Genomic DNA, 13,239 nt, shown 5'->3' on the forward strand with positions numbered 1-13,239 from the left:
CCTCTTTTGTTGGACCTAAAATAGGTCTCCGTCCAGCACACGGCTCGGCCCGCGGAACCGGGAACGGTTCCCGCGCCTAACCGACAAGGAACCGCAGTTCTCACTGGAGGACGTACAGCTCGGGCCGAAGGCCCTAATTATTAAGGAGCTTTCCCCTCTCGACTTCCCAAGGTGGCCATGCCACGGTCGGTCGATAGCGCCCACGAGGGAAGACGCCTCTGATCCCCCCCCCCCCCCCCCCCAGCAACGCCCGCTGGTCCCGTCGGCCGAGTACCGGCCTAGACACCGCTCGCCTTGCCATCCGGCGAGATTTCCGGCCGCACAGCTCGACTGGAGTCGCTGTGTCGGCCACCGAACCCAGCACCATCAACGCAGCGGTATGTACCGGTACCACCGAATATAGAAATAGGCCACACTTAACAAATTAACACAAATTTTATTACACAGAACAACACGCACACGCCACAATTAGGACATTCAATAAATTATATAAGAAAAGTGAAGGATTTGTGTAGTGTTTTTGTATCGCGAAAAGCCCTTGATTACCCAGTAGCTAGCCGACCCTGGGATTGCCGGAGTCTCTTGCGTCTTGAGTCGGCCCGGCACTGTCATATTGACGATTAGTTTCACTTGGCACCCAGCCAAAAGTCCGCGAAAGGTAATCAAGGGACCGAAGTAGCATACAAAAATCTAACGATTTTTGCCGACGGGAGGTGGCAGGGATACGTGCTTGCACGTATGTCTCGCCCCTCATGCACTATCTAAGCTCAAGTGAATAAAACTGTGATAATACGAAGCTTTTGCTTCAAAAGAGGTCCTGAGCACATCACGGACACATTTACAATCGATAGTCGTTTTTTCCGTACTAAAATTCGTGAATGTTGGCAAATTTTGTGTTTCGTGAACCGTTTATGTATTGACGCAACATATATCATAATTGAACTTCACTGTTTTTGTCCAATCATAATGACAACACACGCGCACTATTCATTTTAATCTGTTTGTTTTGTTACGTCACTATGTTTTTCGATTTCATTTTACCCTACTGACCCACAACACACACTGATTCTCATTATGACTCGCAAGCGGCGAGCAAAGGCTAAAGCCAATTATAAACCAATCAATTGGCAGCCGTCGACGTACGATGCGGACGAGTCGGACTTAGAGGAATGGTTTGAAATGCCTCGTCCGTTGCTCTCGACGCATCCTAACTACCCGCTAGAGGAGTTAGAGCTGGACCTCGAAGAGACTTTGTCGACCATTCGGGAGCAAAGGACTTCGGGGGTGATGATGCCAGCAGACGTCATAAAAATTAAAAGAATCATCTACCTGTTTATGCGTGACATGAACATCGTCACTTGCGATGTTAATTCTCGTTATTTGCCCCCCAGCGCAACTTGCGAATACAGGGCGCCGGAATCAGAACCAGAGGAAGAGATCGAGTTGATCATCCCTAGTTCCGATTCCGATGATTTGGAAATGTCCTTCAGCGAGCCCGAATCTGATTCGAAAGACCTGCTTCAGGTAGAAATGGGAACGAAAAGAAGCCCAGTGTCACGCTACTCTTCTGGCTATTTCACTCCCGATTTTGACACCAGTAAGTCGGTGCTTCATTCATCAAAAATTCCTCGAGACTTACCTGGTGAAGCTTTCCAATCTTCAAAGCAACAATCGTCGAACCCCGAATCCCTACGAAAGCAGACCCGGTCGTTCAAGATCCGGAAAAAGGCCAACCTAAATCTTCGAGCGGAACCTACGGCCAAAGAACTGTGCAGCGAACCTACTTCGATATTGGAACTTTACCCTTCTACGAAAATTCCCCGTTCCGGACGCACACCTGGAACCCCCCAAAAGGTCTTTTCATTCAATAAAAAGAAAAACAAATGCCACTAAGATTTCAAAACTTTATTCAGTTGCTTCTTTCCACTTTACTTCAATTTTCTTCGGCAGTTTGCCATAAATCCGGATAGCCGCGGGAGTATTGTTTTTTCCCCAGATGCCGGCGGCAAACATCGCTGAAGTGGAGTGATCTGGAAAGAGAGAGAATGAACCGTTTTTAACAATTAAATAACACCGAAGGACTATGGTTTGTTAGTCGATTGTGTTAGTTGTTATGAGAATCGTTAGCGGTTAGTCCTTAATTAGTCGGACCGACGGATGAAAGACTCCGATTGGTCGTAAAGAAAGGCTAGCATGCGAGGAAATTAGATTCAACTTACCTTGATTTATAACGGGGATCCATACCAGCCCTGGCAGGATCGGGGGAGAGTTGCGAGGGGTAAGCGAAATCGCCTTCGCCTTCCTCCACCTGTGGAGCGGTTGGGAGGGGATCGCCCATTGATTCAATTGGCCAGAATCTAAAATCAATACCAACCAAATTAGTTGGTTTGGTCATTTTATTGTGTACACTTTACTTACCTGATGTCGTCTTGCAGCGGCAAGATGGTCATCATGGTTGTCCCGGGACTTCATGGGTGGCAATGGACCAATCTTTCCGAGCAAAGATTGCCGTCGCATTGGCCAAAAACCCATTTGTGAATGAGCGCCATTCACCTGAAAAAGGAGAAATACATACGAAGATTAGTCTTCGGTATGTTTCATTAACGTACGTACTACTTACCTATACATATCCGCAAAAAGGCCACTTTTGCACTTTTCTCTTCGAAATTGATTTACGACTGCACAGCATAAACATAAACATAACGAACAATAGAGATGCTGTGTCAGTCCACTTTGACAGATTGATGACGTTTCGCAAACTGTCACTGTCACTGTTGTGTCAAACAGTTTGCCCGCCGGCGAATCAATCCCGCCAGGGGATTCGGCCGTGCAGATCGAATGTGATCTAATGTGTTGTAAATAGTTTATAAATAGGGTTGTAAAATTGTTTTTCGATGCGCAACGTGTAAATAGAGTTGTCTACCCATAATTCGGGATATTTTATAAGATTTTTAAAATGTTGTGTACATATTTATTTTGCATGTTTTAATTTATTTCGTTTTCCGATTTTAAAATGTTTATTGTGAACGTACGAAAGTATTATTTCAGCATGTTTTATTATTTATATTTTTAATTTGTTGTAAAGTTCTATTATGATATCGCGCGATAGTAGTTAGTAATTTTTAATTTGTTGTTGTTTGTAATTTTGTGAGTATTTTAAAATGTTTGTTGTACATCCACGAACCGATGGCGGCCGAAGATGACTTGAGAGAGTAGATCGAAAAAAAAAATGCAAAATCTCTTCGTGCTTTCGCATTTTTTTCATCGGGGTGGTGGATAGTGTAACCGTTTGGTTACAAATTGTTGATTTTTGTTTTGTATTTAATGTTGTTTGTTGGACCCTTCACGTTTCTTGTGTAAGAACAGTAGAAATACCACAGTAGTGACAGGGTCCCGTACCGCTGTGAATTCGTTGTCTGCTACCAATTACTGATGTAACATGGCTGATGAGATGAGTGGCAGCGACATTGCTTACAATGACGGAATGTGGGAAAATTAAGAATTAGACGGCCATTGCCAAAACTTGCCTCTAATCTGTATCAGGCGTCCGTGTGCATAAGACGTGATATTCTAACAGTGCAGTGGTTAAAATTCGGTGAACGAAAACCCCCCCCCCCCCTTTTCTAGCAGGAGCTAGGGTTTTATTTCTGGGGAGAATACCGTTCAGGTAAATAAATACCGTGCACTCAATGTAAAGATGTTAATTAAAATGTACCGTCCATTAGGACCTCTTTTGTTGGACCTAAAATAGGTCTCCGTCCAGCACACGGCTCGGCCCGCGGAACCGGGAACGGTTCCCGCGCCTAACCGACAAGGAACCGCAGTTCTCACTGGAGGACGTACAGCTCGGGCCGAAGGCCCTAATTATTAAGGAGCTTTCCCCTCTCGACTTCCCAAGGTGGCCATGCCACGGTCGGTCGATAGCGCCCACGAGGGAAGACGCCTCTGATCCCCCCCCCCCCCCCCAGCAACGCCCGCTGGTCCCGTCGGCCGAGTACCGGCCTAGACACCGCTCGCCTTGCCATCCGGCGAGATTTCCGGCCGCACAGCTCGACTGGAGTCGCTGTGTCGGCCACCGAACCCAGCACCATCAACGCAGCGGTATGTACCGGTACCACCGAATATAGAAATAGGCCACACTTAACAAATTAACACAAATTTTATTACACAGAACAACACGCACACGCCACAATTAGGACATTCAATAAATTATATAAGAAAAGTGAAGGATTTGTGTAGTGTTTTTGTATCGCGAAAAGCCCTTGATTACCCAGTAGCTAGCCGACCCTGGGATTGCCGGAGTCTCTTGCGTCTTGAGTCGGCCCGGCACTGTCATATTGACGATTAGTTTCACTTGGCACCCAGCCAAAAGTCCGCGAAAGGTAATCAAGGGACCGAAGTAGCATACAAAAATCTAACGATTTTTGCCGACGGGAGGTGGCAGGGATACGTGCTTGCACGTATGTCTCGCCCCTCATGCACTATCTAAGCTCAAGTGAATAAAACTGTGATAATACGAAGCTTTTGCTTCAAAAGAGGTCCTGAGCACATCACGGACACATTTACAATCGATAGTCGTTTTTTCCGTACTAAAATTCGTGAATGTTGGCAAATTTTGTGTTTCGTGAACCGTTTATGTATTGACGCAACATATATCATAATTGAACTTCACTGTTTTTGTCCAATCATAATGACAACACACGCGCACTATTCATTTTAATCTGTTTGTTTTGTTACGTCACTATGTTTTTCGATTTCATTTTACCCTACTGACCCACAACACACACTGATTCTCATTATGACTCGCAAGCGGCGAGCAAAGGCTAAAGCCAATTATAAACCAATCAATTGGCAGCCGTCGACGTACGATGCGGACGAGTCGGACTTAGAGGAATGGTTTGAAATGCCTCGTCCGTTGCTCTCGACGCATCCTAACTACCCGCTAGAGGAGTTAGAGCTGGACCTCGAAGAGACTTTGTCGACCATTCGGGAGCAAAGGACTTCGGGGGTGATGATGCCAGCAGACGTCATAAAAATTAAAAGAATCATCTACCTGTTTATGCGTGACATGAACATCGTCACTTGCGATGTTAATTCTCGTTATTTGCCCCCCAGCGCAACTTGCGAATACAGGGCGCCGGAATCAGAACCAGAGGAAGAGATCGAGTTGATCATCCCTAGTTCCGATTCCGATGATTTGGAAATGTCCTTCAGCGAGCCCGAATCTGATTCGAAAGACCTGCTTCAGGTAGAAATGGGAACGAAAAGAAGCCCAGTGTCACGCTACTCTTCTGGCTATTTCACTCCCGATTTTGACACCAGTAAGTCGGTGCTTCATTCATCAAAAATTCCTCGAGACTTACCTGGTGAAGCTTTCCAATCTTCAAAGCAACAATCGTCGAACCCCGAATCCCTACGAAAGCAGACCCGGTCGTTCAAGATCCGGAAAAAGGCCAACCTAAATCTTCGAGCGGAACCTACGGCCAAAGAACTGTGCAGCGAACCTACTTCGATATTGGAACTTTACCCTTCTACGAAAATTCCCCGTTCCGGACGCACACCTGGAACCCCCCAAAAGGTCTTTTCATTCAATAAAAAGAAAAACAAATGCCACTAAGATTTCAAAACTTTATTCAGTTGCTTCTTTCCACTTTACTTCAATTTTCTTCGGCAGTTTGCCATAAATCCGGATAGCCGCGGGAGTATTGTTTTTTCCCCAGATGCCGGCGGCAAACATCGCTGAAGTGGAGTGATCTGGAAAGAGAGAGAATGAACCGTTTTTAACAATTAAATAACACCGAAGGACTATGGTTTGTTAGTCGATTGTGTTAGTTGTTATGAGAATCGTTAGCGGTTAGTCCTTAATTAGTCGGACCGACGGATGAAAGACTCCGATTGGTCGTAAAGAAAGGCTAGCATGCGAGGAAATTAGATTCAACTTACCTTGATTTATAACGGGGATCCATACCAGCCCTGGCAGGATCGGGGGAGAGTTGCGAGGGGTAAGCGAAATCGCCTTCGCCTTCCTCCACCTGTGGAGCGGTTGGGAGGGGATCGCCCATTGATTCAATTGGCCAGAATCTAAAATCAATACCAACCAAATTAGTTGGTTTGGTCATTTTATTGTGTACACTTTACTTACCTGATGTCGTCTTGCAGCGGCAAGATGGTCATCATGGTTGTCCCGGGACTTCATGGGTGGCAATGGACCAATCTTTCCGAGCAAAGATTGCCGTCGCATTGGCCAAAAACCCATTTGTGAATGAGCGCCATTCACCTGAAAAAGGAGAAATACATACGAAGATTAGTCTTCGGTATGTTTCATTAACGTACGTACTACTTACCTATACATATCCGCAAAAAGGCCACTTTTGCACTTTTCTCTTCGAAATTGATTTACGACTGCACAGCATAAACATAAACATAACGAACAATAGAGATGCTGTGTCAGTCCACTTTGACAGATTGATGACGTTTCGCAAACTGTCACTGTCACTGTTGTGTCAAACAGTTTGCCCGCCGGCGAATCAATCCCGCCAGGGGATTCGGCCGTGCAGATCGAATGTGATCTAATGTGTTGTAAATAGTTTATAAATAGGGTTGTAAAATTGTTTTTCGATGCGCAACGTGTAAATAGAGTTGTCTACCCATAATTCGGGATATTTTATAAGATTTTTAAAATGTTGTGTACATATTTATTTTGCATGTTTTAATTTATTTCGTTTTCCGATTTTAAAATGTTTATTGTGAACGTACGAAAGTATTATTTCAGCATGTTTTATTATTTATATTTTTAATTTGTTGTAAAGTTCTATTATGATATCGCGCGATAGTAGTTAGTAATTTTTAATTTGTTGTTGTTTGTAATTTTGTGAGTATTTTAAAATGTTTGTTGTACATCCACGAACCGATGGCGGCCGAAGATGACTTGAGAGAGTAGATCGAAAAAAAAAATGCAAAATCTCTTCGTGCTTTCGCATTTTTTTCATCGGGGTGGTGGATAGTGTAACCGTTTGGTTACAAATTGTTGATTTTTGTTTTGTATTTAATGTTGTTTGTTGGACCCTTCACGTTTCTTGTGTAAGAACAGTAGAAATACCACAGTAGTGACAGGGTCCCGTACCGCTGTGAATTCGTTGTCTGCTACCAATTACTGATGTAACATGGCTGATGAGATGAGTGGCAGCGACATTGCTTACAATGACGGAATGTGGGAAAATTAAGAATTAGACGGCCATTGCCAAAACTTGCCTCTAATCTGTATCAGGCGTCCGTGTGCATAAGACGTGATATTCTAACAGTGCAGTGGTTAAAATTCGGTGAACGAAAACCCCCCCCCCCCCTTTTCTAGCAGGAGCTAGGGTTTTATTTCTGGGGAGAATACCGTTCAGGTAAATAAATACCGTGCACTCAATGTAAAGATGTTAATTAAAATGTACCGTCCATTAGGACCTCTTTTGTTGGACCTAAAATAGGTCTCCGTCCAGCACACGGCTCGGCCCGCGGAACCGGGAACGGTTCCCGCGCCTAACCGACAAGGAACCGCAGTTCTCACTGGAGGACGTACAGCTCGGGCCGAAGGCCCTAATTATTAAGGAGCTTTCCCCTCTCGACTTCCCAAGGTGGCCATGCCACGGTCGGTCGATAGCGCCCACGAGGGAAGACGCCTCTGATCCCCCCCCCCCCCCCCCAGCAACGCCCGCTGGTCCCGTCGGCCGAGTACCGGCCTAGACACCGCTCGCCTTGCCATCCGGCGAGATTTCCGGCCGCACAGCTCGACTGGAGTCGCTGTGTCGGCCACCGAACCCAGCACCATCAACGCAGCGGTATGTACCGGTACCACCGAATATAGAAATAGGCCACACTTAACAAATTAACACAAATTTTATTACACAGAACAACACGCACACGCCACAATTAGGACATTCAATAAATTATATAAGAAAAGTGAAGGATTTGTGTAGTGTTTTTGTATCGCGAAAAGCCCTTGATTACCCAGTAGCTAGCCGACCCTGGGATTGCCGGAGTCTCTTGCGTCTTGAGTCGGCCCGGCACTGTCATATTGACGATTAGTTTCAAGGTTTTGGGTGAACTATCCAGTTCATTCGAATCTCGCCGGGGACTGCGACAAGGTGATGGACTCTCATGCCTACTATTCAACATCGCTCTGGAAGGTGTGATGCGACGAGCCGGGCTCAACAGCCGGGGAACGATTTTCACAAAATCCAGTCAATTTGTGTGCTTTGCGGACGACATGGACATTATCGCCAGAACATTTGGAACGGTGGCAAAGCTGTACACCCGCCTGAAACGCGAAGCAGCAAAGGTCGGACTGGTGGTGAATGCTTCAAAAACAAAGTACATGCTGCTAGGCGGAACCGATCACGAACGGATCCGTCTGGGTAGTAATGTAACGATAGACGAGGATACTTTCGAGGTGGTGGGGGAATTCGTATACCTCGGATCCTTACTGAAGGCTGACAACAACGTTAGCCGTGAAATTCGAAGGCGCATCATCAGCGGAAGTCGGGCCTTCTACGGGCTCCAGAAGAAACTGCGGTCGAAAAAGATTCACCCACGCACCAAATGCACCATGTACAAAACGCTAATAAAACCGGTGGTCCTCTACGGACACGAGACATGGACCATGCTCGAGGAGGACCTGCAAGCACTCGGAGTTTTCGAGTGACGCGTGCTAAAGACGATCTTCGGCGGTGTGCAGGAGAACGGTGTGTGGCGGAGAAGGATGAACAACGAGCTCGCTGCACTTTATGGCGAACCCAGCATCCAGAAGGTGGCCAAAGCCGGAAGGATACGGTGGGCAGGTCATGTTGCAAGAATGCCGGACAACAACCCTGCAAAGCTGGTGTTTGCAACTGATCCGGTTGGCACAAGAAGGCGTGGAGCGCAGAGAGCACGAAGGGCGGACCAGGTGGAGCGTGACCTAGCGAGCATTGGGCGCGACCGAGGATGGAGAGCGGCATCCAAAAGCCGAATATTGTGGCGTAATATTGTTGATTATGTCTTGTCCCAAATGCGATGTTGAACAAATGAATGTATGTATGTAATTCAAAATTTCCAAGGAAAATTCTCCAGAATTTCCTAGGAAAATCTAAGGGAAATTCTCCAGAATTTCCAAGGGAAATTCTCCAGAATTTCTCAGGGAAATTCTCCAGAATTTCCAAGGGAAATTCTCCAGAATTTCCAAGGGAAATTCTCCAGAATTTCCAAGGGAAATTCTCCAGAATTTCCAAGGGAAATTCTCCAGAACTTCCAAGGGAAATTCTCCAGAATTTCCAAGGGAAATTCTCCAGAATTTCCAAGGGAAACTCTCCAGAATTTCCAAGGGAAATTCTCCAGAATTTCCAAGGGAAATTCTCCAGAATTTCCAAGGGAAATTCTCCAGAATTTCCAAGGGAAATTCTCCAGAATTTCCAAGGGAAATTCTCCAGAATTTCCAAGGGAAATTCTCCAGAATTTCCAAGGGAAATTCTCCAGAATTTCCAAGGGAAATTCTCCAGAATTTCCAAGGGAAATTCTCCAGAATTTCCAAGGGAAATTCTCCAGAATTTCCAAGGGAAATTCTCCAGAATTTCCAAGGGAAATTCTCCAGAATTTCCAAGGGAAATTCTCCAGAATTTCCAAGGGAAATTCTCCAGAATTTCCAAGGGAAATTCTCCAGAATTTCCAAGGGAAATTCTCCAGAATTTCCAAGGGAAATTCTCCAGAATTTCCAAGGGAAATTCTCCAGAATTTCCAAGGGAAATTCTCCAGAATTTCCAAGGGAAATTCTCCAGAATTTCCAAGGGAAATTCTCCAGAATTTCCAAGGGAAATTCTCCAGAATTTCCAAGAAAAATTCTCCAGAATTTCCATGGGAAATTCTCCAGAATTTCCGTGGGAAATTCTCCAGAATTTCCGTGGGAAATTCTCCAGAATTTCCGTGGGAAATTCTCCAGAATTTCCGTGGGAAATTCTCCAGAATTTCCGTGGGAAATTCTCCAAAATTTCCATGGGAAATTCTCCAGAATTTCCAAGGGAAATTCTCCAGAATTTCCAAGGGAAATTCTCCAGAATTTCCAAGGGAAATTCTCCAGAATTTCCAACGGAAATTCTCCAGAATTTCCAACGGAAATTCTCCAGAATTTCCAACGGAAATTCTCCAGAATTTCCAACGGAAATTCTCCAGAATTTCCAACGGAAATTCTCCAGAATTTCCAACGGAAATTCTCCAGAATTTCCAACGGAAATTCTCCAGAATTTCCAACGGAAATTCTCCAGAATTTCCAACGGAAATTCTCCAGAATTTCCAACGGAAATTCTCCAGAATTTCCAAGGAAAATTTTCCAGAATTTCCAAGGGAAATTCTCCAGAATTTCCAAGGGAAATTCTCCAGAATTTCCAAGGGAAATTCTCCAGAATTTCCAAGAGAAATTCTTTTAGAATTTCCCAGGGAAATTCTCCAGAATTTCCAACGGAAATTCTCCAGAATTTCCAACGGAAATTCTCCAGAATTTCCAACGGAAATTCTCCAGAATTTCCAACGGAAATTCTCCAGAATTTCCAAGGAAAATTTTCCAGAATTTCCAAGGGAAATTCTCCAGAATTTCCAAGGGAAATTCTCCAGAATTTCCAAGGGAAATTCTCCAGAATTTCCAAGGGAAATTCTCCAGAATTTCCCAGGGAAATTCTCCAGAATTTCCAACGGAAATTCTCCAGAATTTCCAACGGAAATTCTCCAGAATTTCCAACGGAAATTCTCCAGAATTTCCAACGGAAATTCTCCAGAATTTCCAACGGAAATTCTCCAGAATTTCCAACGGAAATTCTCCAGAATTTCCAACGGAAATTCTCCAGAATTTCCAAGGAAAATTTTCTAGAATTTCCAAGGGAAATTCTCCAGAATTTCCAAGGGAAATTCTCCAGAATTTCCAAGGGAAATTCTCCAGAATTTCCAAGGGAAATTCTCCAGAATTCCAAGGGAAATTCTCCAGAATTTCCAAGGGAAATTCTCCAGAATTTCCAAGGGAAATTCTCCAGAATTTCCAAGGGAAATTCTCCAAAATTTTCAAGAGAAATTCTCCAAAATTTCCAAAGGAAATTCTCCAGAAATTCCAAAGGAAATTTTCCAGAATTTCCAAGCGAAATTCTCCAGAATTTCCAAGGTAAATTCTTCAGAATTTCCAAGGGTAGTTCTCCAGAATTTCAAAAGAAAAGTTCTCTTGAATTTCCAGAGGAAATTCTCCAGAATTTCCAAGGGAAATTCTCCAGAATTCTCCAGAATATGCGGGGCAAATTTTCCCAAAATATCCAGGGAAATGCTTCAGAATTTTCAGGATGAGTTCTCCAAAATTTCCGGGGGAAATTCTCCGGAAATTCCATAGGAAATACGCCAGACTGTTCTTGGGAAATAATTCCGAACTTCCAAGAGAAATTCTTCTGATAGCGACTGCATTCTATTCTCTTAGTAAGGTCGCGTGCTATGTCGCGTGACACTGAATTGAAAAGGCGAAAGGCCTGACCTGTACTTAGCTTAGGCAACTAGGTGGATGTAGATTCAGATGAACACTCCTGAATATCGCTGATCCGCCTCTTAGCTCAATCCCCATAAGGGCCTGTGCCAACCCTCGGGTGGCCTGTGCCAACCCTCGGGTGGCCTCTCTATTTGCATGAATAACCGCCAGTGAAGGACAGCGGCTCTAAAAGAAATCCATCCGAAATGATGACTTCTAACGCCATGAACAACACCAATGTGATCGAGAGTGGAAAGACAGAGGGAACGGTGTTGAACCCGTTCACGCGAAGAGAGCTGGCGAGATCGCCACTACGAGGGGCGCACGAGGCGGCACAGCACCGGCCGAGGCAGCGCAGATGACTGGTGCGGATCTCACGCGAACGCTGAACCGCAACAAGTGCGGTCTAGATTTTAGGCGCTGTTCGTAGTTTATGGACTCATTTTTGGCCATCTCAAACAACCCGCCCTCCTGACATGTTCAGAATGACTAGACAGAGGCGAATTTCCGGAGAGACATTAAAGGCAAAGATTAGTTATACTGCCCGAGAAATACGATGAACCTGGCCTCTTGGATAACCAGTTCGGCTTTCGGAAGGGTCGATCGATGGTGGACGCTATAAGGGCTGTAAACAGTCGAGAAAACGCTTCAAAAGAAGCGAACAGGATTTCGCTATTGCGCGGTCGTCACGCTGAACGTAAAGAATGCGTTCAACGGCGTCAGCTATGCGGTAAAGATATCAGTCCTGACAACATTGTTGAAAGGATGTTTACGGGGGCAGACAAGTTGGATTCCGTTATTTCCACGGTCTCCCAAGTCGTACTTGAAGTACAGAGCAAATGGCGGACCGATCAACTGCAAGTTTAGTTGGCCCCCTCCTCATTCGGAACTTGAGTCCATGGACTCAATTTTCCAGGGGAGAGAGTATAACTTAAGGACAGACTTGTTAGAAGCTCAAAATGGCCGACTTGTGCACCTACTCACGATTTTGAGCACACATAGATCCTCACATAATCCGAGGAACCAATTCTTGGGTATCTGATCAGCAGAGTTTGTCATTCCATAAAAACTAATGTTTTGTGGCTACTCAGTCTTGACAAAATCAAAACACTGTTATATTATTTTGGACAAAATAACATAACAGTGTTTTGATTTTGTCAAGACTGAGTAGCCACAAAACATTAGTTTCCAAATACAGTCGAACACACCAACGATTCCATAAAAAAGCAGAACTGGTTGTTCATCAGGCTGGAGCGGAGTTGAATGGATCACTGTGGGAAAGTTCCTTCCTGGATTTCTCCAGAAGTTTCTTCAGGGATTCCGAAGATACCACAAGAATAATCTCAGATGGGGCTCCCTGAAGAATCACAAAAGTAACTACTAGACGAGTTCTGTTATAAATTTCTGCAGAAACCACAGGAAAAATGCCTGAAGGAATTCTAGTAATCTCACAAAAAAAAAACTCTGAAAGAACTCTAAAAAGAATTACTGGAAGGATCTTCGAACGAATTCCTTGAGACATTTGTGAAGGAATTTCTGGAGGAATCTACGAACTCTTGGAAGAATTTCACATCAGCGAAAGAAATTCCTAAAGAAATTCCGGAATGAATTCTATTCTATATTGAAGCTAGAGTGAGAATGTTTCACAATGTTAGTTGAAAATGTCCCTGGGCTACAGAGAATATATCTTATTCACACGCATTTTTTGTTGTTACAGATTGCATTTA

At 44.5% G+C, this 13,239-nt stretch overlaps 2 protein-coding genes across 2 annotated transcripts; both read left to right on the forward strand.

Annotated features, from left to right (window-relative positions):
* Positions 1 to 793: 793 nt before the first annotated feature.
* LOC115256547 (uncharacterized) lies at positions 794 to 1,981 on the forward strand. The gene has a single exon (XM_029855268.2). The coding sequence runs from the start codon at positions 1,075 to 1,077 to the stop codon at positions 1,891 to 1,893; it is 819 nt and encodes a 272-aa protein (XP_029711128.1). The 5' UTR covers positions 794 to 1,074; the 3' UTR covers positions 1,894 to 1,981.
* A 2,536-nt stretch (positions 1,982 to 4,517) lies between these two features.
* LOC115256674 (uncharacterized) lies at positions 4,518 to 5,705 on the forward strand. The gene has a single exon (XM_029855564.2). The coding sequence runs from the start codon at positions 4,799 to 4,801 to the stop codon at positions 5,615 to 5,617; it is 819 nt and encodes a 272-aa protein (XP_029711424.1). The 5' UTR covers positions 4,518 to 4,798; the 3' UTR covers positions 5,618 to 5,705.
* Positions 5,706 to 13,239: the final 7,534 nt, after the last annotated feature.

Source organism: Aedes albopictus, chromosome 1, assembly GCF_035046485.1.
Source record: "Aedes albopictus strain Foshan chromosome 1, AalbF5, whole genome shotgun sequence".
Lineage (NCBI taxonomy): Eukaryota > Metazoa > Arthropoda > Insecta > Diptera > Culicidae > Aedes > Aedes albopictus.